The sequence below is a fragment of the Streptopelia decaocto genome (assembly GCF_964273445.1).
Source record: "Streptopelia decaocto genome assembly, chromosome: 11".
NCBI classification, from domain to species: Eukaryota; Metazoa; Chordata; class Aves; order Columbiformes; family Columbidae; genus Streptopelia; species Streptopelia decaocto.
The window spans coordinates 11,189,179-11,214,857 of record NC_138666.1 but is presented as its reverse complement, the minus strand read 5'-3'; the positions used below and the strand labels follow the sequence as shown (position 1 = coordinate 11,214,857).

The 25,679-nt window shown below is 47.9% G+C and overlaps 2 protein-coding genes across 3 annotated transcripts in view; one reads left to right on the top strand and one right to left on the bottom strand.

The window, feature by feature from the left end:
- Positions 1 to 25,117, bottom strand: part of WDR59 (WD repeat domain 59) — a 50,233-nt gene extending 25,116 nt beyond the window's left edge. For both annotated transcript variants that reach the window (XR_014185140.1, XM_082062732.1), the window contains exons 1-12: positions 23,795 to 25,117; positions 19,772 to 19,821; positions 17,775 to 17,910; positions 13,856 to 13,941; positions 12,864 to 12,944; positions 10,913 to 10,950; positions 8,890 to 8,978; positions 8,314 to 8,430; positions 7,288 to 7,365; positions 6,139 to 6,295; positions 4,352 to 4,431; positions 2,058 to 2,190 (exon numbers count right to left, since the gene is read on the bottom strand). Coding sequence is in view for 1 of the 2 variants with exons in the window: in XM_082062732.1 (XP_081918858.1) it covers positions 2,058 to 2,190; positions 4,352 to 4,431; positions 6,139 to 6,295; positions 7,288 to 7,365; positions 8,314 to 8,430; positions 8,890 to 8,978; positions 10,913 to 10,950; positions 12,864 to 12,944; positions 13,856 to 13,941; positions 17,775 to 17,910; positions 19,772 to 19,821; positions 23,795 to 24,922 (2,173 nt within the window). In the remaining variant the exon portion in view is untranslated. The remainder of the gene's footprint in view (positions 1 to 2,057; positions 2,191 to 4,351; positions 4,432 to 6,138; positions 6,296 to 7,287; positions 7,366 to 8,313; positions 8,431 to 8,889; positions 8,979 to 10,912; positions 10,951 to 12,863; positions 12,945 to 13,855; positions 13,942 to 17,774; positions 17,911 to 19,771; positions 19,822 to 23,794) is intronic.
- The window catches only part of COG4 (component of oligomeric golgi complex 4), a 371,279-nt gene that overhangs the window by 223,157 nt on the left and 122,443 nt on the right, over positions 1 to 25,679 (top strand). The window lies entirely within an intron of this gene.

The window sequence follows — 25,679 nt, the reverse complement described above, 5'->3', positions numbered from 1 at the left end:
AAAGTTACTGATTTTGCTGCTGGGACAAATACATCTGGTTTTACTGCTGCCCAGTGGGTTGCTGAATTTGGATAGGTAAGATGCTCAGCTGCTCATTCCTGTTTGTGATTTTATTATAGCGCTTAGATACACTTCATGAAAGGCAGCTGAAAAGGGGATTAAAGGAAGATCAGTGGCTCTCAGGGAAGATAATTATTTCTAGCTCAAGACACCACATAGCTTACTGAAAAGCCATCTCTGAGGTTCCTGATACGGGCAGCACCCTCCTTTTGTCTTCTCCTCCCATTCCCTTCCAATTAGTTTCTAATCCCCCAAACCTCACATATTTGTCTGGATTTCTAAAGATCCTTTATACGCAGCAGCCAGTGAGGAGAGCTGCACACTGAACACACAGCTGGTGGGTTTTCTGCTTTATCTGCAGAGCGCTGTTTTCTTCAAACATCCCCCAGGGTGCTTTACTAATATAACACGGAGCTTTTTCTGCAGCTGAAATGCAGCCACCTCCAGGGTGAAACATCAACAGTCCACAATAGCTTTTAGGCTAGAAGGAACCTGCAATTCCTACCTAGGGACTTGGTTGTGCATTGATCCTGCAGGCATGGTATTTGCAGCAAAACCTACCCTGCTACAGAAAAGCCATTTGCATTCCCTCTGCTCACAGGGGAAACCTTAACAGTCTGAGCCAAAGCCAGACCCACAATGAAACCATGTATGAATGTGACAGTGAAAGCGTTAACTCTCTCCTGAGGAAAAAGAGATGTCAGGCAGCCAGAGTGAGAACACTGAATGCTTCCAGCTGGAGTGAGAGAAGCTGTGGTTCCCCACGCAGCACTGCTCACAGGGAGCACAGGTAACCGGGGCTCTTTCTACCACTATAAAACCATCATGCAGACGGAGGTGCTGACAGCCTCTAGAAACGTGTTCTGCTGCCGCCCAGGCTAGGTGGAAGGGAGGAAATTCACTGGGATTTGCTGGGCAGGAAACTTCCAGTTTAGGAAGAGATGACTTCCCTCAGGGGAAGCTGGCTCCTTTATTCAGAGGACAGATATCAGAACACTTCCTCCCCTTCCCTCCAGTTTGCTGGCAAGTCAAAGGGAGAATCAAATTGCTTCCCAGTAAGCCTCTCACATGGGGATCCATGGCAGGACACCGCTACAATATAGAAAGGAACTGTGAATTTAAACCCAAGGCAACACAAAGACATGGGAGCATCCAATTCTTCTTGCTCAGTATTAGACACAAAAACCTCTTTAGACAGCTTTTTCACACGCACACCATCACCACGGGTCTCAGCTGTGGCAATTTCTTCTATTCTGGTACTTACACTCTTCAAACACTAACACCCTGAATGTTTAACCTGGCCAGAGCCTTAACCAAACAAATGCTCCTTTGTATTCCTTCCTTGTTTGCTTTCTCTTCCATAAAGCCAAATCAATGCTTTCCGTTAAAGTCCATCCACCCACCTGGTACTCAGAAGTCAGAAGCACCATCCTTCCCCCCCTGCTCTGCCAGCCTTCAGCCACCTCCCATCAGTACATGGTGAACAAAACTGCACAAGCTCTCTCTGTGCTACTTCTGGTGGATGGGAGAAGACGCCAGCAAACACCTCCATGTTAAACCAGTTCACGCAGTGATCCCAGCAGAAGTGCTGTGATGTAAGCTGCTTGTGTCAGAGTGCTTTACCCAAATGCTCCCCTCTTCTCTGGGCTCATCTCTCAGCTTAAACTGAACTACCTTAAGAGCTGGAACTGTCTTTCCATTTACCTTATTATTCTCAGGAAGCCACAACCATAACCTAAAGACAATCCAATTAAATGCTACTAGTGACAAGGAAGAGCTCCATTTTACAGCTGGAATGACATCACTGTGCTAAAGGAAAAAAAAAAAATTGGTAGGACCATCCTGAGAAACCCCTAGTTTTGAGGAATCTGTTAATCTTTGACACTGCACCAGTTTGTGCTTTGCCTACAATGTTATATTCTTACAGTGTGATGCAACATCTTCCCAATACAAAGAGAGCTGGTGTTTGAAGTTCCACGATCCATCGCTTGTCTCACCTTCCTCATCCCCATGCCCAGAGTTATGCTGGGGCTCAGAGTCCTGGGGGTGAAGGGTCTTGTCTGGCTCTGGCAGATGAGAAATCCCATCGATGAGGTCCTCAACTCCATCCAGGATATCGTTAGCGCACAGCTGAAAAGAACAAACACACCCAAATGCTGCACAACAGAAACCACGCTGGGGAAAGAGCCGCCACTAAACAACTTGTTTCTCCAGGGAGCTGGATTTGCCAGGTAGATCTGTCCATGCAACAGTCATGACGAAGCCCTCAGTATTGTTTCTGTGACAAAGACAGGTCATCTTCCACTTGCCAGCATCCTCAGCTCTGTCACCTCAGACAGCCTGGCCAAGTCTCCAGCTCACTTACAAAGACACTTAGTTGACATGGCTAGTCTAAGTAACAGAGGTTTTACTTAAATCAAAACTAAAGCTGATATGACTTTAAGTCCTTGGATTAATTTGTCAAAACTGGTTTCATTTTTATATTGGATAAAATAATAGCACACCTTCTGCTTTTGATATTTATACTCCAGTAGGATCTAGAGAACCAGGTAGATACGAGGGGCCCAACTGCTCTAGATCCTCTATCAAAAAGAAACCGTGAAAACTTGTATTTTAAGTTATGTGCAAGAAAACAGGGAAGATGAAGAGGATAAACACAGGTGAGAGAAAGGATAAAGGTACAATGTAGCAAATTACAGCATTGGTCACCAAGAACATACCATCACATGTGTAGTTTGATCCATGGGAAAGACAAAAGTTTGATCTGGGAAAGACAAAAAAGTGCGAGCCAGCAGAGGAAAAGTAAATGCTCTGACATGGATGAACAATTAGTTTAAAGACAGGAAAGAAATGAAATTTTCACAGATATGTCAGGGAGGAGTAAAGGGTCATTTTTCACAGAGAAGGTTTGTTACAGACCTGCAGGACTCCTGCAGGATCTGTGCTGGGAACATATGCTTCTCAAATATTCATTAAAAACCTGGAACAGGAGGTGAATAGTGACATGACCAGGTTTGCTGATGCCACCAAGTTATTCAGGGTAGTAACAAGAGTGGCTGACTGCAAATAATCACAGAAGGACCTTACAGGAGTAACTGTATTAAAATGAAAGATGAACTTCTGTTCAAATATAAAGCAATGCATATAGGGGAAAACCAGCAAGTTCAAGCTGACTGAGCAAACAAGACATAGAGGCCAGACTGAGCTGATGTTTTCATGGAATTACACCCAACAATTTAAAAAACAAAACGAGTACTGGGAATTCTTTGGAAAGAACAAAGTTCAGATCCTCATCCCAACAAGCGTATAACAGAACTGGAAAAGGTTCATGAAAGGCAAAAGGACAATCAAAGTTCTCGAACAAGGGATGAAGTAGATCAAGACCTTTTGACTTGAAAAAGGAGGCAGCTGAGGAGGGATATGATGGAGGTCTACAGAACCGTGAGTGGCACAGACAAGCTGCCCGCTCTTTTCATCTCCAATGTCAGGAAACTAGCAGGTTGCAAAATAAATGAACGGAGCTGTTTTTCCATACAGCATGCAGAAAAGCCATGAACCTCCTTGTTCATAGGATGCTTAAGATGACAAAAATTTACACAGGTGCAAAAAAAGAACAAGTCTAGAGAAGTTAAGTTAATCAAGCTCTGCCAAATACAAAGACATCAGACCCAATGAGCCCCTAAGTTGCAAACTGCAGGAGGCTTGGGAGGGCATTTGACAGAAACATCACTCCATACTTGCCTTGTTCTTATGCTCTTCCAAGACATCCACAGTTGAAGATGAGACAGGGCAATATGGGCCGTCATGGCCACATGAAGCTCTAGTCTGACCCAGCAATTTGCAACTGCTGCCAGATGGTAGAACAACAGGATTTGCGCTGCCTGCACCAGGCTAAGAGGCAACAGGAGCAAGGGGAGTAAGTGGAGGGCACAATCCTGACATTTACCTGATACCTAAAATGCCAAGAAAGAGTCCCATAGTCTTGCAGCCACAGAGGTGGCATCTTCAGAGGCAATGCAAGCAGTAACTGATCTCCACCTTCCCCAAACAACTTCTACAACAAAGCAGCCTTGCACTTCCACAGAAGCTTTTGAGACACAGAAAGGCTTTAATCACAGGTCTCCTCGGGGATGTTCCTGGGTTGAAGCTAAAGAGAAAAGTGAAGTGGCAGCTGGCTGCTGCGTTTGCAGCTTTAGGGTATCAGAGGAGCGACTGGGAGCACAAGGAAAGGGAGGTGAACACAGCCTGCGAGGAAACTCTCACAAGTTCAAGAGCAAAAGTTTTTACGTACCCTCTGCAGCTGAGAGTCAATCCGCCACATCCGCAGAGTCTGATCACGGGACCACGTAACCAGCTGGTAGTCTTTAGAACCTAGAAAGGACAGAAACAACTTAAAGGCTCTGCTGAAAACAGAGACCATCTCAGCCCCGCATTTAGCGTAAATGGATTCAAACAAGGAGATGTAATGGATAAGGTACTAAGCTGAAAGGCAGAATGAGCCTTATTCCACTTTGAACCGACCTTTGCGCATTGGCCTTTATGTCTGCCTGCAACACAGTTAAACCTCTACATGTGGTATAACGTACAAGTGAAAAGCACAAAGTATAATGAATGTGATTTAAGATTTCCAACTAGGAATGAATAAGCTCTACTACAACACTTACATGAACAGAAGAAATAATATAGTTCAACAACATATTTATTTTTTACAATAACTGTAAAATCAAAATATCTTTTAGTTCACCATATCTGTTTCAAGATGCAGATGTTTTAAACATTTCTAAGCTAAGAGAAGCTGGTTCTACCCTCCCGCTTTTTCATTCTGAGACTTGGATGATGCCAAGACAAGTTCAGGTTGTAATGAAATACATCTAGCCACATACTATCTGTCCACAGATAAAGGTACACAGGCTTATTTATGTCCATATTTAGGCCCAGTGATACAGATTAAGTTTCCCCTATCAAGCAGCTGCTGCATTTAGGAATTTGCTGCTGCACAGCTGCTTCCTACGCCCCTCTGCTGAGGCACAGTGCTGTCTAAATACAGCACAGCAGAATCTATGGAAGGAGATTTGCGCTATCTTGGTAGCCTCTACACTGAAACAGACTTGGAACGCCTGTATGACTGATTTATGTTGCCTAAGATGCGCATGACTTCCAGCCTTGGATATATATCTATTAACTCAGCTGAGACAACACAACTGTGGTTCCAGCCTGCTTGAATGTTCACAGACAAGCTGTCTTAGATAGCACGTCTGGATCCTAATACAGTTCTACATCACTTTCCTCTTTTAGAAAGAGGAAAAGTGAATTCTAGAGAAGAAGGTGACTTAACTGAATTGCCCCAGCAGCTGCCATCAAGAGAGTTGTACAAGAACTTTTACATGGCACTGCAAAGCAGTACCACGAGTGACACCAAAGTCAGATGTGCTTGTTCTGTCGATGGCAGCTGAGGTGCTGGAAACAAAGCTGTGCTCTGTGTGGTGATCCAGCCTCTCATATGGAATCTCCTATATTTAGCTGCCTACTCTGGAAAGTTTAGTCAGGACTGAACTCTAACAGGAGGCTCTCTATTCTGCACTCTCCCTTCCCTGTCTTTGCCAGCACACACATAAGGAGGGCTTTCTGGTTTTGTGGTCTGGGACACACTGGAGGCTGCTGATCCAGGCAGAGATGCAAGGGGTTAACGGGTCAACCTGCAGCTCTGAGCAGGGGGAGGATGCCTGCACTCACGCACCCATCTAACAGTTCGTATAATTTATAACAAAAGATTCATTTAAAAATAGACTTACAGGAGAGTGGAAGCAATTAGAGTCACCGCTGACCCATTAAGCATTCAGTGCATTTGCTTTGTTAGCATGGAAACAACAGGGCAATGCTCTGTGGGCACTGCTGTAAACCAAGTATAAAACAGCTGTAGCTTGAGGGGGGGCAGGAAAGCAGGTCAGAGCTACTCCAATGAAAAGCAAGAGTCAAACACCAATAGCACAAGCATTGTATCCAGGAGCCAGGCATCCACACCCTCGTTAGCCAACAGCCACATTGCAAGGGAGTGTGCACATCCAGCCCCGAACTCACCTTCTTTCTGCTTCCTCCACTGAAACTCCAGCACAACGTCATCATGTCCCACAAAAGTGTGGACAGGCGTGTTCAAGTCAAAGACATTCCAGAGAAGGAGGCTGTTCTCCCGACGGAGCTGGGGGACCATCACTGTCACCAGCCCATTGCTGAAAGGCTTGAGAGAGAAACACCCTTCCAGTTAGCCTCAGGGAGTTATGCTCCCATGCTGCTGTTATCATGCTTAAAACACACGGGTTTTAAAGGAGCTGAGCACAAAACAGAACTAGGTCTAAAAACAGGGATGGGTTGAAGGCAACTGCTGTGCAAAAACCAGTGTCTTACAGGGAAATAATGTAGTACACTTTGAGATATTCAATGGGGCTAACTTAAGTATTTATTTCCGCTGCTTCTTCACATTTCAGCTGTGAGGCTGGAGAGATTTCTCCCTTCATTTTTCCCATGGGATCTTTACTGCAATTTGCCTAGAGCTGCAAGAACTGCTATGTGGGCACTGAGCCCCAGCAGCTGCTCAGAGGAACACTGGAACCCAGACCTATGCCCCCACCACGGCGATAGGGAAAGGGGATCAAAGATTCAAGGCACAGCACTGGCTTCAGACCGCATTCAGATGTCCAGGGAAGAGAACAGATATGATGGATGTTAAGAGCCGTAGCTTCACACAGGTGGGTGCTTGCTCTATAAAAGGCAACAGTTCTTGGATTTGATATGCTCTAAGAGCCCACTGTGGCACACTTGAAAATCTTGGGAGTAAATGAGGTGCTCAGAGAGCGCAGCAGACCGCTGCATTGCTCTGTGTAACAGGTACCAATACTGGAGCTGAGTGGAAAAACAAGACAGTGAGAGCAGCAGCCATTTTCTGAGCCTCGTGCTCCCAGAGCCAACCACCTGCACCTGGGTCTTTGCCCCGCAGGAGTAGGAGGCCAAAGAGTGGGATCTCACACTGCTTGTCATTCCTTCTCCTGAGTGCCCCATCACGACATTGCTTTTCTGGGCCTTTTAACCACCAAGAGGGATTTTAAAAATAAATTTAATCATGTCTAGCAGTAGAACTGGTGAGAAGCCCTGCAGCAGTTCTTCTTTATTTAATGTCTCTCTGTGCATTTGCTCTCACAGCACAAGTAGGGCTGGTGGGAGTTTCTCACTAACCGTGTATCTTGCCTTCCAGACAGGAACCTGGCAGGGAAGGATATTGAGGTACTTCCGAGGCTGACGGTAATCCCAGAACTTAAAACAAACACAAACAAAGGCAGGAGTCAGCTGGCTATACTTTCAGGCTGCAGTTTTCCATGTAGCTTGCAGATATACCAGAGTGAAAAACTTGCCATAGTGCCCACAGCATCATTAGTAATCTCATTCATTAACGGCAGTGATGGCCCCAAAGGACAAATATCAAGCTATCAGCATCTGGCAGCATCCCTTAGACAATGAGTGACTTGGGGTCACATTCGCAGTGATCATAGCTTGAGTAATTAGAGCAGGGAGACAGGCAGCCTGCTTGGGCTTTCAGAGCTACAAGGTACCCTGCAGGCTCCCAGCCAATGTGCCAGTCCAGACTGAGGCAGGCCCACCCTGCTGTTACTGCTTATTTTGTAATGAAGAATCTAACCTTTCGCTTTGCTAGAATACACATCAATTGCATTTGTCTCAGAGCTTAGCTAAATGTGAATGAACTCCACTTGGCTGACGTACAAAGCACACTATTTCCCCTCAAGTAAAGGCCCTGCATAGCAATGCTCACAGGCAGTTTCTTATTGATAACCCAATTCAACACGAGTTTGGGAACCCCACAGGATGGAGTATGTCTCCCCCCAGGTTGCTGTAATCTGCTTGAGGCTGGCAACACTGTATTTTGGAGAGAAGGTTCTTCTGGTATGTGTGGCCAACTCCATTCTGGCAAGCAACAGGCAGAGGCGGTTGTTTTGATCTTCAATACTGCCCAAACCACCACAGATATGCGGCAAACATATGTGCACCCATCCTGTAATGAATGACTTCTCTTCCTGTTCTGTAAATGCACTCCTGGCTCAACACACACAGGCTGCCAGAAATCAAATAATAAGGATCCAGATCTTGCCAATGGCAAGCACTGCCCAAGACTACAGCAGCAGCAGAAAGGGAGCTGCTCCACCACCCTGACATCTCCCAAGCACAGGTCCCAGATACTACACCTACCCTGACAGAGTTGTCCTGGCTGGAAGTGGCCAATGTGTACTCGTTGTCAGGATGCCAATCCAGGCCATGGATTTTAGAGAGATGAGCTGCCAAGTACTCTACTGCAGTGCTGGGTTTCTGCAAAGACAGACAGTTTCCATCTCGGCATGGGGCTCCTGAAGTTTGGTCTAGTCTTTTGGCATAAAAAGAGACACTTTAACAAGGGAAGAAGAGGTAGAACAGCCTCCTGCTGGGGAAAGGTAAATAGCTCAGCAAAAGTAGTTGAAGAGGTCCTGCAAAGGTGTGACGAATTCCAGTCACCAAGCTCAGCCCTGAACCACACTTTACACTTGGTAAAACAGTTAAGTACTAGAGATCAAAAGCAAAATGTTAATGAACATAATTTCTGGGGAAGAAGGCTATCTACATGCTCTCTTCAGGCTTGTGGGCTCCCAACTCTTTCTACTTTAAATCAACCCACAAGAGAGATTTTGGGTGAAGTAATAGATTTTTTTCAATATTCATCTGTGACCAGAGGGACGTCTGTATTGGTTAGGTGGGAATACACAAAGACTGCTCCAAAACCCCTCAACTTACCCTTTTGTCCCATATTCGGACATCCCCATCATGGCTTGTTGCTAAACAGTTGGCATTTTTCTTGTTCCATTTCACCTGGGAAGCTCCAGCTGCAGCACAAACAGAGCAGGTCAAAATAAACAATTAAAAAGTAAATGGCACAGTAGGCCCTCGATGTGGGCTTAAAGCTGCTTTTCATGAAAATCACTAACTCCTGATTCCTCAGCTTAGCATTTGTGTCCTGAATACCTCAAAGCAAGAGTGTTCCAGTTACATGCTTAGAGATCTTCATTGCGATTTCTAGCTGTGGGTTCTACCCAATTAAATGCTGATGTCCATTAGCTCAGAAGCAGCAACTTCCTGCAGACAAGAACTGCAGGTTCATCACTCTCCGTCCCAAATCCATTCTGTTTTCATTCAAGCTGCTTCCAGGTGCTCAAGGACTGATTTATTTATATCCCTACCACTCTCCATATTATCCAATGCTATACAGGGAGAGTTACTGATCTATTATTAAAATACAGATGTAGGAGAAGGCTGCAGTGCAGGTGGACCTCGTGTCTGGCCAGCTGGAGGCAGACTCATCACTGGGTAGATCAGAAGGCCCAGCTGTTAAAATACACCACAGAAGTCAAAAGACATCAATGGCATTGTAAAGAAACTGGATGAGGGTCCAGATATGATTATGTGATATCACAAGGGACTCAGTCAAGGGCCTAAAATCAAAAGTTGGTTGGTCGTTTCTAATAAGCAAAATACAGCTTCTATTGATGTGGATTGTTCGGATACTGTAAAAGAAAACAAAAATTTCTGTTCATCCTTATTCTGCCAGTATTTTCAAAACATTTTTAGTGATCAGAAAGGTGAGGTGCATGAGAAAGCTAAATGGTTCTCAGCCTGCTGCTATTCCCCACCTTCACTACCCACCTCCTGCTGCTCAGTGAGCAGATTCATCCTGACAACCTGGCAAACTGCTAGTCCAGGGGAAAAAAGGCTGCAAATAGGCTGCCAGTTGATTGATTTGATCCACTCACTGAAGGGCACACAAATGCCTGGACCAGCACTAAAGAGAATGGGGCACAGGAGGAAGCTTTTTGAGGAGCAGGCTGCTGGGCTGGCTCAGCTGACCTGTGAAACCCCGGTCCGGGCACCAGAACCAAATGCTGCTTCTCTCTGATTCAGTAAGGATCCTGTATCGCTGTGGCAGAGGTTTGCTGGCTGGGAGGGAAGGGGGAGCCACTGCAGATGTAGAGCCTAAGGAGATCTAAGCAGCAGAGCATAAGAGATCCACGTTACCGGGACTGCTATAGTACTTGGAACATAACTCAGGAAAATGACGTTCTGCTTGTCATCCACACTTTACCCGGTTCCAACACGCAGCTGCTGAGGACTGACACACAGCACCTGCCAGCAGGCGCTATTACAGGCAAGTGGACAGTTGCACTGCCAGCAGCCATGACAAGTACCTTTCCAGATCAAGCGCAGCCCTAAGAGAGCACCTTTATGTCACCACCACAGCTGCCTGCATGCTGAAGGTGCCCCAAGGAAGCAGATCGAGCCGGTTAATGTACCCAGCCCCTCCGTAAGTCAGAGGACAGGCTGGTAGTCAGCAGCATTCAGTGCCACTGCCCGGGGTGCGATTTAGTTTCTCAGCTGATTCAATCAAACATAAAAGGACATGAAGAAATTACAGATGGGCAATACAGGACAAGCAGAGCAGCAGGGTGGTTAAGCAGGGAAGAAGCTACACATGTCTAAAAGGCACAACTGCCGTGTGACTGCCCAGCAATTTTAGGACAGCCAGTCCAAGCTGCCCTCATGCCTGAGAACCCCCAAGGGCTCCACATCCCTTCTGAATTCTGCTCTTCTAAAAGGAGCTGTGAACTGGAGCCTCTCAGGCTGCCACTACACAGGACAATCACACATGGTAACACTTCCATACTCTGTCATGTTCAGCCTCAGAGTACGAAGGGAGGGACGAATAGCACCAGAGGCACACATAAGAGCAAATGTAGGTATTAAACAAGCCTATATCCATACTTACCGACTGCAGAGAGCGAGACTGTAGGTTTCCTGGTGTCTCTGAAACACAAAACGGCAAACATGAGCACTCACAGCATAGTCCAGCAGGTCCAGCCTCCCCCGTGAGCTACCTGCTATTCCAGGACTAACTTTATTCTGCCACTTGGGAGCTAACATGCCTTCTGCTCCCCAAAATACATCATGTTAAATGGAATAAAGAAAGAGGTGACCAGCTGGAGGACAACAGCCATTCTGGCTTGCCACCACATACAGCAGCAAGTTTAGGATATAGGATGGAGTTGGAGGGGACTAGAGGGAGGAGAAACATGTGCAAATAGTGGCACATTGCAATTGGGCAGGTAAGGAAACACAGGGCTCGCAGTGTTGCTGCAAGAAGCAACAAAAGAGCTTTTCCCAGAAGGGTTAGAAGGGACAAACAGAGCTGTGGAAAAACCCAACAAAAGCAACTGATGTGTTTGTCAAGCCTTTGCAGACCCCGATTCAAGGCAGATGGAGCAGTGACTTCAGAGCACAGACTTCATGTCTAGCATATAACAACAAAATTAGAGGAAATAAGCCCAGCTGTGCGTGGACTCTACAGACCAAATTTTGTGGTGGTATAAGCCAGTGTGGCACCATGACAACTCCTAGCAGCCAGGACATGGATCAAGGCAATAATTCGCTCCTCAGGAATTCACCTACCCTTTTCATGAAAAACACCAGTGAAAATAAGCAACATTGTCTATAATTTTTGTGTTTGCTGAAAAGCAGAACATTTTCTGAAATGGACCACACTTCTCCCTCTAAGAATTTCCACCTAAACAAAGTGTGATTTTGTATGAAAAAGTAAAGCAGGGAATTTCCAGCTACCCTTACTGCAGGGCTACCTCCTTAGGGTGTCACTAGAGACAGCTGCTTCAGCAGGACATTCAGCGCTGGAGACCAGCAGCCCCAGGACCTCACTGCCCCAGCAAGCTCAGAGACCTCAGTAGCACAACAGCGATGTAGAGGCCGGTCAGAGCAAGCGTTTCTGGACAAGTGATACACACGGACACAAAATGATGGAAAGGCACAATAGAGTTAAAGCAAGGCTTCTGATAATAACCTTCAGAGAACTCTATTTTTTTGCTTGGCACTAAGATAGTATCACAGGAAAACACAACCAGCAGTTATTGTCTCTCTATGTCTTTTAATTACACATTAATAATATATTGCCATTCTCAAGCACCATTTAACCAGGGACCTAAGTGCTTCACAGGAGCTAAACAAGCCTCAGGGTAGCCTGGTGCAGTGGGGTTATATAATTATCCTCCTATTATAATGGAGCAAAGGAGGCAGAGAGGAACAAAGTGACTTGCCGGGGGTCATAAAGAGCTGCTGTACAGCCAGCAAGAGAACCCAGCAGTCCCAGCACCAGGTGCAAAATGTGGGGGTTTAATACTGATGGGCTTGGAAAGATCTGTTAGCCCGAAATTACTCATGATAGAAAGCACCTGGAAGTAAGGGAAGGCACGAACAGGAAAAGGTTTCTGAATAACACACCCACTCTTCCCACCACTGAGGGAGAATCAGCAACAATCACTGAATGTATTGGAAAACGGCTGCAGGATCACAAAATGGTGCTTGTTCATTCAAGTAAAAAAATCCGAACAGGCTGAGGAACACCCTTGGCTTCCAGGAAAAGCTCCTGAGAAAAGATCTGAATGGGGCAGGAAGTAAAGCCAGACGGTACTTTTTCCAGTCAGGAGCACAACTGCGGCATAACCGTAACACTCTGCTGCCCTATGTTGCCTCTGAACCGGCTTGAAAGTAGGGGAACACAAGTCAGCTTTGAGACTATGGGAAGCAGATGGAGCCCCTGCAAGCACAGCTGAAGAGCAGCACCCATCAGTGCGTGCTTCACCCTGAAATCTGCTAATTATGGAAAGGAGTCGAGCAATTTCCCTGCAGCACAGAAACATACTGATTCTTACTTGATGTCCCAGATGTAGATGTATGTGTCCACAGAACTGGTGACCAGCAGGTCTGGCTCAAACACGGCCCAGTCCAAGTCGCTGCAAATGCAAAATCACAGTAGTTCAGCAAAGAAAAGCACACACAGTTTACATCAACTTCTCACAAGTACCCAGTACATTTCTCTGACTATTCATGGCCACTCCATGACATCTACTGAATCTTTTAAAGTAAAAAGCAAGGTCTTAATCATTTCTCTAAGTAAATTCCAAGAAGCAATGAAATGCTTCTAAGTAAATTCCAGTGAAGCATCCTCCTAGCCCTGAACTTTACAGCTATCATACATGTGCTCTTTCCTCCACAGGAAAAGGGACACTGTCTCAGCGAGTTCCCAGTTACCACACATTCTTAGCACCAACCCCTCACTCTGAGATGCCCTCCTGTTGGGATCACCGAGTGCACCTGGGACACAACCAGCCTCCAGTCAGCCATTTCAAGGGATGCAATTACCTTCCACAGTCAGGAGCTGGAGTAAAAAACAGTCTTTTATCTGCATTTACAGCCCAGCACTAAAATACACCCTGAGAACCAGAAATCTCCCCTGCACCACACCATAACATACTGTGAACTTGGTCTTTGGGATTACCTGCTTTAATTAAGCTGCTATCACACAGAAACATGGCTGGGATTCAATTTAACAAACATGCTGCTATCTGTTTCCCAGATGATGGCTGCTGTTCATCACAAGGACAGCAGCCTAAGGCAATGACACTCGAGCCATCAAAGGCTAAGTTGGTATACTGTGGGGAACCATGAGAGGATGAGCAGCATCACATCTGACGTCATCTCCAAATGGGAAGGCAGGACAGAGGGGCAGAGAGTATAGTCCACAAAATTGAATAAAAACAGTCTCAGAACAGAGCCTGAGTGAGGCCAGAACCAAAATATTCACTTTCTATGAAAAAACCCATCATTTTCCACCCAACAGTCTGCAGCACTGCCTGCTCCTCACCTGATCACACGTGTGTGTCCTTGCAGCGACGTGCAAACTTCACCATTACCTTCCTTCCACTTATACAGGTCAACTCGCTGATTGCTCTGAAATCAGATGGAAGAAAGGAGACAGTGTCAGAAGAACAAGGCAGGACAGGGATCCATGTGTCAGCGCCAGGTTCCCTTCTCTTTGAACAACTTCAGTTACCAGTGAGTCTCACTGTGATTAGCAAAGTCCTTGCCCAAAGCAGGACAGCAAAGATAAACCTACAGACTGCAAGGACTCCCAAAAGCTTACACTTTAATTACACTCACTTAACAAGAGAGATAAACAAGAATGGGAGAAAAAAAAAAAACAACACATTGCAAAATGTTTCCATGAAATTATGTTCTCAGAGCTTTTATTTCCTAACAACATGCTGTAACCGCAGGCAACAGGCAGCCAAATTCTCTCTGCCGGAATACCCAGCCAGTCTGTTCGGATTCACAACTAGAGTTTTCAGTGAGGGGGATGATGGATCACCACTGGACCTCCTCAATTCTCCCTCAACTCCCTTCTGGGATAATCAGGGCCATTGCCAAACACAAACAATACAGTCTAGTGGCTTCAAGGTCACCTCCTCAAGGGTACTTCCATCCTTGTCAGTGCAGGAAAAAAAAAAGCCTTAAATGCTTATCACTAACTGTAAACCACAGGAGCAAACCAGATGAATCAATGACAACATTATTCAGGGCTTTTTCACTCATTCCAGGAATAAATCCTCCCCTAAATGCAGCCACACACAAAGTTATTTGAAACTAGTTATTGTGCTTTAAGTTCATGTTCTGCCTTAGTCAAGGTTCACTTCAGCCCAGGACAACTCTAATCCTTCTTGGTCAGGAATTGTCTTTTATTGTCATTTATAACACCAAGCACAGTGAGTTTTGGGCCATGGCTGGAAATTCACATTGATGTTACAAAACCAGAAATAACATGACTTCAAAATTTTATGTTCATTAGCCCTTTGTTTTCAAACTTACAGGTCAATGAGGGAAAAATATAATAGAGAAAATATTTTACCTTGTTTGTGACTCATTTTTGTGGTGGTGGTGGGTTTTAATTGTTGGGGCTTTTTTTGTGTGGTTTTTTTTGGTTGGTTGGTTGGCTTGCTTTTTGGTTTTGTTGTTGCTGTTGTTTTAGCCCAAAGCTGCTTGATATGAATTTGAACTTGCAAAGATAAAACACTCCAGCCCTCCCTGAAATGGAAGGTCTCCTCCCAGCTCAGCAATAACATGGCATTTCTCTAATGGCTCACAGCAGGGCTGCACAAGAGCTTGAGGCAAGGAAAACTCCTTGCATGTTTCTCACTGACAGAGGGATTTAAGGGGGGAGAGTAAAATTACCCAATGGGATTTGTCTGGGACTCCAGAGTTGATGCTACAAGATAAGGATCACTAGAAGTTTCTCAGACTCTTAGTGGGGCATCTCACATGGGAAGTGTTGCCTGTAGCACCAGGTGTGGGAGAATGACAGCTCCTCCTAGCACGATTTTCTAAAAACTGTGCTTCTTGTGTTAGAAGCACCCACCCTCTCATTCAAGCATTTGTCACTGCACAAAAGAAGTAACAAGGGTCTAAGATGGAAAACAATGGCATTTCTGAAACAACAGCTTAGGAGCTCTCAGAAATGTGCTTGAACCAGAGGGCAGACACAGACAAGCACAGCAAGAGGACATGTTTCAGCTCTTCTGGAAAGAAACTAAAAAAATAAGAAGCCCTTATTCAAACACAAGGACAGGCTTTCCCTCCACCAGCACCATTTCCAATTAATGGCACTGCAAACAAGGTAAAGCTGTTGGCAAACAGGACAGCAGCTTTTTACCCTCCCTTTCCACCCACAAGGATGCAGAGAGTAGGACCCTCAGGACAGTCTACACCTTTGCGTGTACACCTGAACATATGACAAGCTCAACAGCAGACTCATGGGGGACTGACAGCCAGCCTGAGTCCAGAAGTAGCAAATCACATCTTCACAGTGATGGACCCAAGCTGATTTAGCTTCCCCAACGCATCTTTGCCCCTTTAGGTACGGCCCTCAGACACATCCTTTTTATGGTTTTAAACTAAAGGAGGGGAGATTCAGGCTGGACATGAGGAAGGAATTCTTTACACTGAAGGTAGTGAGACACTGGCCCAGGTTGCCCAGAGGGGTGGATGCCCCATCCCTGGAGACATCCCAGGCCAGGCTGGATGGGGCTCTGAGCAACTTGATCTGGTGAAGATGTCCCTGCTCATGGCAGGGGTGGGACTGGATGAACTTTGAAAGTCCCTTCCAACCCAAACTAATATGTGATTCTGTGACATCCATACTGCCTCCAGACTCAACCTGGGACACACAGACCTGAGCAAACGCAGTAAATCTGCTTTCCACTTCTAAACAAGACAGGCTAAATTCTAGTTCTAGGACAGGGCTGTGCTGCATCAGCACCAAAATGCCAGTCAACTGTGAGATGGTTGGAAAGGAGGTGTTTCTGACCCAAACTAGAAAAGTTGCCCAATCTCATCTTCCGGATTCCTCACCTGATGCGTGTCAGCAACTATGCCTAAACCAGCAGAGCATCTTTGTATCTTCATTTATAAATGGGAGCAGTAAGGTTTGATTCCAGCTACACCTAGTTTCAGACTGGAGCAAGACAGGTTCCTGTGTCCGCTCAGTGCAGGAGCAGACAGGAGGGTTCTGATGGGTGAGACAGGCACAGCTGCCCATTGCAGCAGGGTCCTGCTCAGATCAGAATTAACCCATCCCTGGATACTGTCTTCAGAGTGTGTTTGAAAAGAAGCTTTCCTGCTCTACCTGTGGCCTGCACAGCACATTTACTTATCTGGCTTTGATTTTCACAGACTGTATCCAAAAGTGGCACTGGAGGACACCTTTTTGCAAGTTTTACTAACTCTCCTCTCAGAAGCAGACAGCTGCTGAAGGCACCTTTAATATGTCACTCCTGTACCGGAGCTGGGAGGACACAGGCTGGGGAATGTCAGAGAGCAAACAAGCAAAGCCTGACAACACTGATCCACTTTTAAGACTACCTTTCATTTCAATTGCAGCCAGTCCAGGAAACAAAAATCCCAGGAAACCACCTTCAGCTAAGTGTTTTCTCAAAAAAAATAAATGAAGTCTCTCCACCCCTAGCTGTTCCAGGACTCTCAAACTGCAAAAGCAGATGCAACATGGCAACAAAGGCACTTCACCACAAGAACGGTCTGCAGCTGGCTCCTGCCGGTTGCTGCAGCGCTGTGGTCGATGGCTGAGACTGCTGCTAGCAGAAGCTCGGGACTCTGGATGAACAAGCTACAGAGCATGACAGACTGAGTAAAGATGAGAGCTAAAAACTGCACTCAAGTCTCAGATGGCCACTACTGCTTCTTCAGAGCAGTCAATTTACTTCTCCACACACTGAATAAGAACTCCTCGTTGAGTTGGTCCCTGCCCATCTGCAAACCTAGGCTGTTGCAGTGGTGAGCCAGTATTGACCTGTGCTATTTACAGACTGCCCAGTGCACTACATCCCACCAGGAAGGCAGGGAGGTGAAAACAAAACAGCACAGAGCAAGAAACCCAGTAAGCGTGCAACTCTCATAACAGAATGAAAGTTAGAAAGACAGCACATACACCCTTTTTCTTCCAGAAAATGACTGTTTGGATGCCTGATTTATTTGGCAAGGTGTTTTATAAAAGACAAGCAAGCAAAACTAGATTCAACACTGACCAACAACAACTGAGAACCATCAAGCCAAATACCTCCCTGGCAGTAAATCAGAGTTAGGCCTTGATCTTGTAATGCAACTTGCAGGGGCATGTCTGTGCCAGCTCCATACAGCCTTCCAAGGCTGCACAAGTCAACCCATGAAAGACCAGGGAAGATTATGAGCTACAGCTTTTAAAGGAGCAAACTTACCGAAGCTGCAAAGTAATACGCGTAGCTGTCATGTGGGTTCCATTGCACTGCCCCAATGTCCCACTTGCTCTGTCGGGAGATCTTTCGATGGCCCTCATTTGGTGCATCCAGGTTGACAATGTAGAGGAAACGGCGGCTGCAAGACACACAAAGAGGCTGTATCGCACAGGACTGATCTCAAAACCCCAAGCTCACATGGAGCTCACAGCCTTGTGCCTAGAAGACCAAAGAAGAGAAGCACTTGACAAGACAGATGAAAATACTGTTCCTGACAATGCTACACTTGACCACATACCTCAAAAAGGGCTACATCTAAAAAAATATATGAAAACACACATTGAAATTAGACTGGATTTGCAAACGTAACAGGTAGCTCAAACCACAGAAAACCCCAGATAACTAGGATACAAAAAGAAGTGGTGGGAAATGGTGCAACCGCATCCAAATACGCCTTGCTGACCTAATGCAGCAGAGCCGAGGTGGCACAGGGCTGGGAGTGGAACACAACAGCTTCCCAGGAGCCAGCATCAGTCTGGAGAGGTTGCTCTGAGAGTAAATGAGCCCTGACAAACAGATGATGATTCTACTTGGCTGGGCGTTTCCACATTCACTGTTTGGGGGGCGGGGGGTATTGGTGCCACAGACAGTATGAGTACTGCACAGAGCTAGCTCAGCTGCAGCAGTGCATTAATGTGTGTGGACACAGCACTGCGCTGATCTGGTTATATTCCTTACCTGAACTAAGCCTATATCCTGCAGAGATGTATATACATGATGTTAAACCTGAGCTCATACATTCTGCCGGATGTGGCCAGCTCCCCACAAAACTCAGCAAAGTATCCTTCCCTCCAGTGTGATTGATCTTAAAAGCAAGATAAACCATCCAGAAATAATTGTGAGCCAGCTGAACTCTAATGGAAGGGCAGCACCAAAACGTATTGAATCATATATAATTAATCACACCAGCATCACATATGTCAGCTGTATAGCAAGCATACAGCTGCTCTGAATTTTCCCAAGAGAAGGAATATAAAGAACATCTTTGCTCCCTTTCCAGACCAGACTCCTCAGGGCGCCCTGCTCTGAAGAGTAAAGATACTGAGCCCTCTGAGGCTCTCACAGAGCTTTAAAATATCAGAGGCAAATCCTGAACGGCTGCTGAGCATGAAGAAGCCTGACAAACAGAGGGCCACGGAACTGATGTTGAATTGCAGACGGGTCATCTCCAGCTCACTGTCAGCCCAAATAAGCAAGATGTGAAACTGGGCAGGTGTCAGGAAGAAGAGGCATCAAATTAAACCCAAACCAGCTACTGAGCTGGTTATTCCTGTGCAGGGCTGCTGGACTAAGGGTTTACACAGAAGCAAGTGGGCCTCCAAATTGTATCAAAAGATGTGTTTTCTCCAAGTTTGGCTGCACCCACATGATCCTGAATTTGAAGTGAACATCCTAATTGGTGCAGTAACTGTGTCACTGACAGTGGGACAGGAACAGTGGTTAGAACTGGAAGGCAGCAACTGGGCAGGCAACTGCTGAGCTGTTTGAAGACTTGCCCTGGTAGTGGCTACATAACGCCAAGCCCTCCTGGGAGTTCTGGCAGTTTGGAGTCTGTGGCACCTAGTGCTCTTGTTGAGTACCATCCTGCATTGAACCAGCAGCAGAGCAAGTCAGAGAGCTCAGCTCCTCTGCCCAAATACACCATGGGAATATGTGGGGCAAACTTCATCTTAAGGAAATGATTTAATGTGTATTTCAAGCAGATACTCCACCTCTCACAAGTGGATTTGGGAAAGTGTGCATCAGGAAAGGTACTGTGTTATTGTGCTGCTGTTGCTGGCTTTCCACTCTGTATCCCATTGGAAATGTGACCCAGAATCCTTTTGATCAAGCCTTGAACAGAATCCAGCTGCACCTTTCTGAACCAATACATCAGCCCTTCAATTGAGGTCAGCCTGAAGGTTGCTGATTTGGCTGGTGGAAATGACTGTCACACTCACCCCGAGAGTACTGCACGCTGTCCCAGGCAATCCACTGACATTGCAGTCGCCTGTTAAAGAGAAACAGAGAACAAAACTAAATTATAGCTGTCAGCTCAGCTTCGCAGTCAAACACACAGCTCTGGGGAGAAGTTCGGGAGAACTCGCCAGCTCATCTTCAAGGTATGAACTGGTATGGTAAGAGTCAAGGCTGATATCTGTCAGGGATGGTGGAAGAAATGTCCCCTTAAAGAACCACAAATGGGTGTAGTGGCTGATTTTGGAGTGCAGGATAGCACACAGAAAACATCTTTCTTAGAATAAACTGAAGACCTGGCAGACACCACTAGAAGCAACGAGGCCTTGCTCCCTTTTCCCTGCTACGGCAATCACAGCTGCAGCCTTTCAATCAGCAATCTCTAATAATCCGTATTAATCAGCCTCTGCTCCTGCCCAGGAGCTTTCTCAATCTCTCTCTCTTCCATTGCAGGGCTAGATTTAATTATATATGTAGTGGGAGATAGAAATGTGACCATTTATGTATGGCTGGTCTCTAAAAATGAGAGATAGCTAAGAGGCATGAGAACTTACTGTGGCATTGCTTGTAAAAAAGGCTAAGAGATAACTTAAGTGCCATAAGAAAAAAAAAATAGACTGTTTGAACATTGTCTTCCCCTCTTTTCATTCAGAATGGAATCGGATGATCATCTCATTTAATTGCCAAGTGAATAAAGGAAAATTTTAGTCAGAAAGCTGAACAGTTCGGCCCATAAACATAGATATAACTTCAAAGCAGTTTTTAAGCATTCACAGTACAAAATCAGAATATGCCCCACATTCTTCAAACTAACAGCTGTCATCTTCAAAGCTACCTCTCTGAAGGCTCAGGATGTCTCTGCTGCTGTTCAGGATTCTGCTAAGTGCTCTCAACATGGATGTAGCAAGACTTCACGATGTTCCAGAACTACTACTCATAAGCATCACTAAGACCAGACAGACCATATGGCAATCCTGCTCCTTTCCAATCAACTTGACAGGAGAATAACCATCACAAAAACATAATTTTTTTATCAACCAGGGCCCCATCCCCTGCTTGCAAGTAGCCCCAACTAAGGGAAAAACAGCATCATGGGCTCATTCTTCACTAGAAACCAAGAGTCCACATGGAATAGAGCTACAGATGCCTGTAGAGTTTCACAGAAGTCCACGGTAAGCCCCAGGCCAACATCTATACCACAGCCAAGCTGAGTTTTACCACTTTTGCTGCTCCAGGAATGACCTGCTTTCACTGCTTTTTCCTAGGTAACAAATCCAGTCTTCTGGCACAGTTTTCCTAGTCCTAAAACTAATGCTGTAAATAAGCCAGTTTTAAAGTCTCTAAATGGCAAAGAAATAATTCCAGCTTCCTCGATTCAACAGCACCTTGCAAAACAACAAAGTGGGTTACTAAAAACAAGCAGGTGAAGGAAGTTTTCCCAGATGATACACACTTCACTTGTGAGGAATTAAAATTAGGATCAGTAAAGCGATTACAACAACCAGAACTTTCTCATGTGATGAAGAGAAAGTCATCCAACGTATTTCATACAGCTGTGGCCATCTTTCCCCAAGACAGAAAAAAAAAAAGTCAATTTAAAGTGATTGATGATTTCATATAGGAGTTTATTTCTTCTGGCTTGGGCACCAGCACCCCATAAATCCTTTTCTTTTTTTAATAATGAACATTAGTAAACTGTTTTTCCAGGCACATCATAAAATGTAATGAGTAATTAGAATGCAGTAAAAAGCTTCACACGTCAGGCTGCTGCTCTGGTGGGTCACAAATGAAGCTGTCTTACAGCAATAAACAGTTCTCTACAATATTACAGTTTTATCTAGGCAACAGGGGAAAAAGGAAAAAAAAAATAAAACAAAACAAAACCAGCTGTCATTTAATGTGCTTGGTACATTGGTGTGTCAGTCTTCACAGCACAACCTTCCAGAAGGGGGGAGCTGCAACTGAACAAACCAACCTGCAAGCAGTTTTCATCCTAAATCAACAATCAGGACAGGCAGAATTGCTGTTTATGAGTAACAATTACATGAATAAGCACAGCAGGAGCATCGCGCATCTGAAAACCAGCTCTGAGCCCACAGCCCAGGCAGCATTTTCTCAGACTTCAAACATCTAACTTTGGCATTTCACTTGATTTCTGCTAGGTGGGCCAAGGAAAACACCTTTTCATGTCTGAACTTAGATCAGTTCTGAATCCAGCTTAATTTTCTCTGCCTGAAAGGCAACAGACCAACCCGATTTGCTGAGGTTATGCTGGTTTTGAAGAGTTGCAAACTCTGAGCAAGAAAGACCAGTTCCCTCCACAGCTGACTACACACTGAGTTGCTAGCAATGGCACTATTCCACTGTTGGACATGCGGCATTTCACTGTCCTTTTGACAGCATGGGCGGCCTGACAAAAGCCTGTGGGTCACATTTAAATCAGAAGAGTACAGAGACTGCCACCTCTGCCAGACCGTACAAAAAGAAGATGTTTGTAGGCAATAATGGCCCCAAAATACCCAGAGATCTTCTGAAGTGTTACAGGTCGGGTACTGTAGCTTCCACACAACGCACTCCAGTGTGGTGAGCAAAGACAACTGCAGTGCTTGCATCGTGTACAGGCTATAAATGCAACAGCTGCCTGCTTTTTTGACTCTTGTTTCCATTTAAGCTGGTTTTGAGGCAGAGATTTTGGAGACAGTGTGGCCTACAGGCAGAGCTCCAGCTTGACACAGGATAATAACAGCCAAGGTGTTTCCATTTCTCAAGCTCAGGTTTCCCATCTGCAAAAATGTTTGTGCAGACTCCTAAAAAAAAACTCAAGCACAAACATATAAATGAGTTTAGGCTGAAGCAGTAGTCCAGAAGCCCCAGACACTGAAGCTCTCTGGTTTCATATGAGAGAGCAAGCAGGTCAGAATGGCCCTAGAAAGATCACACCAGAGTAAACCGAAGCAACCGAGATACCAGCGGTTAACCTCTCTACTAAGGTACACGCCTGCACAAGAGCGAGATTGAAACCAACTGCTGCAGAAGAGGATGGGAACACCTGTTCTCTGCCCCCTCCGTTCCCACACACCAGTCATTATGAATAAGCATTTAAACCATGAGGCCACATAACTCCTGAGCCAGATGCAATCTGAATCCCTGATCTAGGAAGACATACCTTTGTATCTCATTACCACTTTTCCTGCGAGCAAACTTTCAATAGCAGACAAGCCTGCTATAACATTTCTTCCAGGAGGAAAAACACAACTGATATAAAGGTTTTGAGTATAGAAGTGAAAAGCTTTGTTAGCTTACTGAAGGCAGGCTGGATGTGGCACACAGGAGTCAGTGCCCCTGTTCGCAGTGGTGAGTGCCGAGCTGACGTTGCTCCAGCACAAGAGGACAAACTAGAAGAGAGTTCCCAGAACTCATTTTTTTTCGAATCTTCCTGGGTTTCCCACTGAAGTGGTTCATAGTTCACCCACTACATTCAGCTTTGCTAAGCAACTGCCGATGTCTTAAAAAACACGTTTCTTAGAATAGCTTTCATGAAAGCACATAAAACTGAGGGGAGTTCTCCTGTAACCGGCAACTTCAAAAACAATAACCTGACCTTTTTGCTATTTATAGAATAATCTAACCTGCTTTTCCTACTAATTGAGCAATACTCAACAATTTATAGCATAGCTGAAGAAGCAGCTATAACAAACTCACAGGAAAAATGAGAAATAAGTGTGGGAAGTGGTAATATCTTCTATTTGGCCTGCCAATATAGTTTCAAAAAATATCCTAGCTCTAATTAAGATTAGAAATAAAGCGCGTCGTGAATTAAGGCATTAACACCGCGCAAACGGCTTCACCAGCGGCTCGGCCCCGTCCACAGCCGGCGAGAGGCCCCGCGGGGCCGCCCAGGCCGGCCCCCCTCCCGCTCCTCACGGGAACGGCCGGGCCCGCCCGGGACGGCGCGGCTCGGGCCGCTCGGAGCGGCAGACCCCGGCAGCGGCGGCGGCCCCCCCGACCTGGGCGTCGCGGAACTCCACCACCACATTCTCGCTGCTCCAGCGCGCCGCCATCTTGGGCCGCCCCAGCAACCCCCGACGCCACCGGGCAGGGGCGGGGCCGGCGCATGCGCACCGCCGGGCACCGCGCGGGGGCGGCTGGGAGTTGTAGTCCGGACCCGTGCCCCCCCCGGTGAACCGGGGGTGGCGTGTCCCGAGGGGCCGGTGGGGCCAAACGGCCTGGCCGCCGCACCGGGGCCCGCGCGGGCCCAGCCTCCCCGGAGGGGCTCGCTGAGGCGGCCCGCGGGAGGTGACGGCCCCGCTGCCGGCCCTTGCGGCCGACCGGGGAGCGTGGAAGTTGGGGGGCCGAGGCCTGCGCTCCGCGGGGCAGCGCCGGTCCACCCGGGGAGCGGCGTGCCGATGACCCGCAGACGGCAGCGGCGGCGAGGGCAGGCCCGGGCCGCGGCGGCCGGCAGCAGCGCAGGGGTTAAGGGCGGCGGGCCGGGGGGGCCGGGGGCGGGAGCATGCGTGCTGCCGGCCTCTATTGTCTCCGGCGCGGCGCCGAGCACCCAGGCGGCTGGCGGCGGCCGGCAGCGAGGCCGTGCCCGGCGCAGCGCAGCGGAGCGGGGCGCGCCGCCCCCGCCGCCCCCCGCCGCCCCATGGGCCGCAGCTGATCGTCGCCCGGCTGCCGGCCGCGCCCCGGGCAGGAGCGAGGCGGGCGGAGCGACCCGGTCGGCGTCCACCCTCCCCCCTCCTCCCCCGCCGTCCCGCTCCCCACCCCCCCCTCCGCGGCCCCGGAGCCCTCGGCGGCCCCCGCCGGGGGTGACGGCGGCGGCGGACTCGGGGCGCCCTCGCCCCTGTGGGCCCAGCGGGGGGAGGATGCCTGGGGCGGGGATGGGTTTTCTCCCGTAGCTCCCCGCGCCCCCCCGCTTCCTTCCGCCCCCTCTCGCTTCCCAGCGGCGGCGGGGGCGGCGCGGCCCCGTTCCCCACGGGGGGCTGTCGCTCGGCTCCCTCCGGCCCGGCGGTGCCCACATGGGGGGCAAGCAGAGCACGGCGACCCGTTCGCGGGGCCCCTTCCCGGGGGTGTCGACGGATGACAGCGCCGTGCCGCCGCCGGGAGGAGGGGGGGGGCCGCCCCCCTTCGGCCATTACCGGGCGGGCGGCGGCGGCGGCGCCATGGGGCTGCGCAGCCGCTCCGTCAGCTCGGTGGCCGGGATGGGCATGGACCCGGCGGCGGCCGGCGCCGTCCCCTTCGGGCTGTACGCGGCGGCGGCGCGAGCGGCGGGGGAGGCCGAGCGGGCCCCGGGCGGCGGCGGTGGCGGCGGCGGTCCGGGCTCCGACTCCACGTACGCCCATGGCAACGGTTACCAGGAGACGGGAGGCGGTCACCATAGAGACGGGATGCTGTACCTGGGCGCCAGGGCCTCGCTGGCCGACGCGCTGCCCCTCCACATCGCACCGCGGTGGTTCAGCTCGCACAGCGGTGAGTACCGGCTCCCCGGAGCCCTCCCTTCCCGCGGTGGGTACCCGGGGGTGGCGATGGGCTCGGATCACCCGGCAACAGGGAGAGGGTGGGAAGGGGGGGCTGTGCCCCACTTGGCCAGCTGGTCAAGCCCTGTCTGAAGGCAGGACCCCCATCCCTTCCCTCGTGTGGGTGGGTGGGTGAAGGCTGGGGCTGGCATCTGTGTCAAGGTCAAGGGAAGAGGCTTTTGAGAAGGGAGATGTTTTAGCTCTGGGATGTGAAGCAGGGGTTTTGGCACCCCCTGCCCCCCTGGACTCTGGGAAAAATGGTGCTGTAGCTTGAGCCCTTGGTTTTGAAGACCAGGCTGAGCTCCTTGTGCTTCTTCTGAAAGTGTTTGGGGGTGCCAATCAGGTGTAGTGGTTCCCATGCTTTAGAAACTCGGAA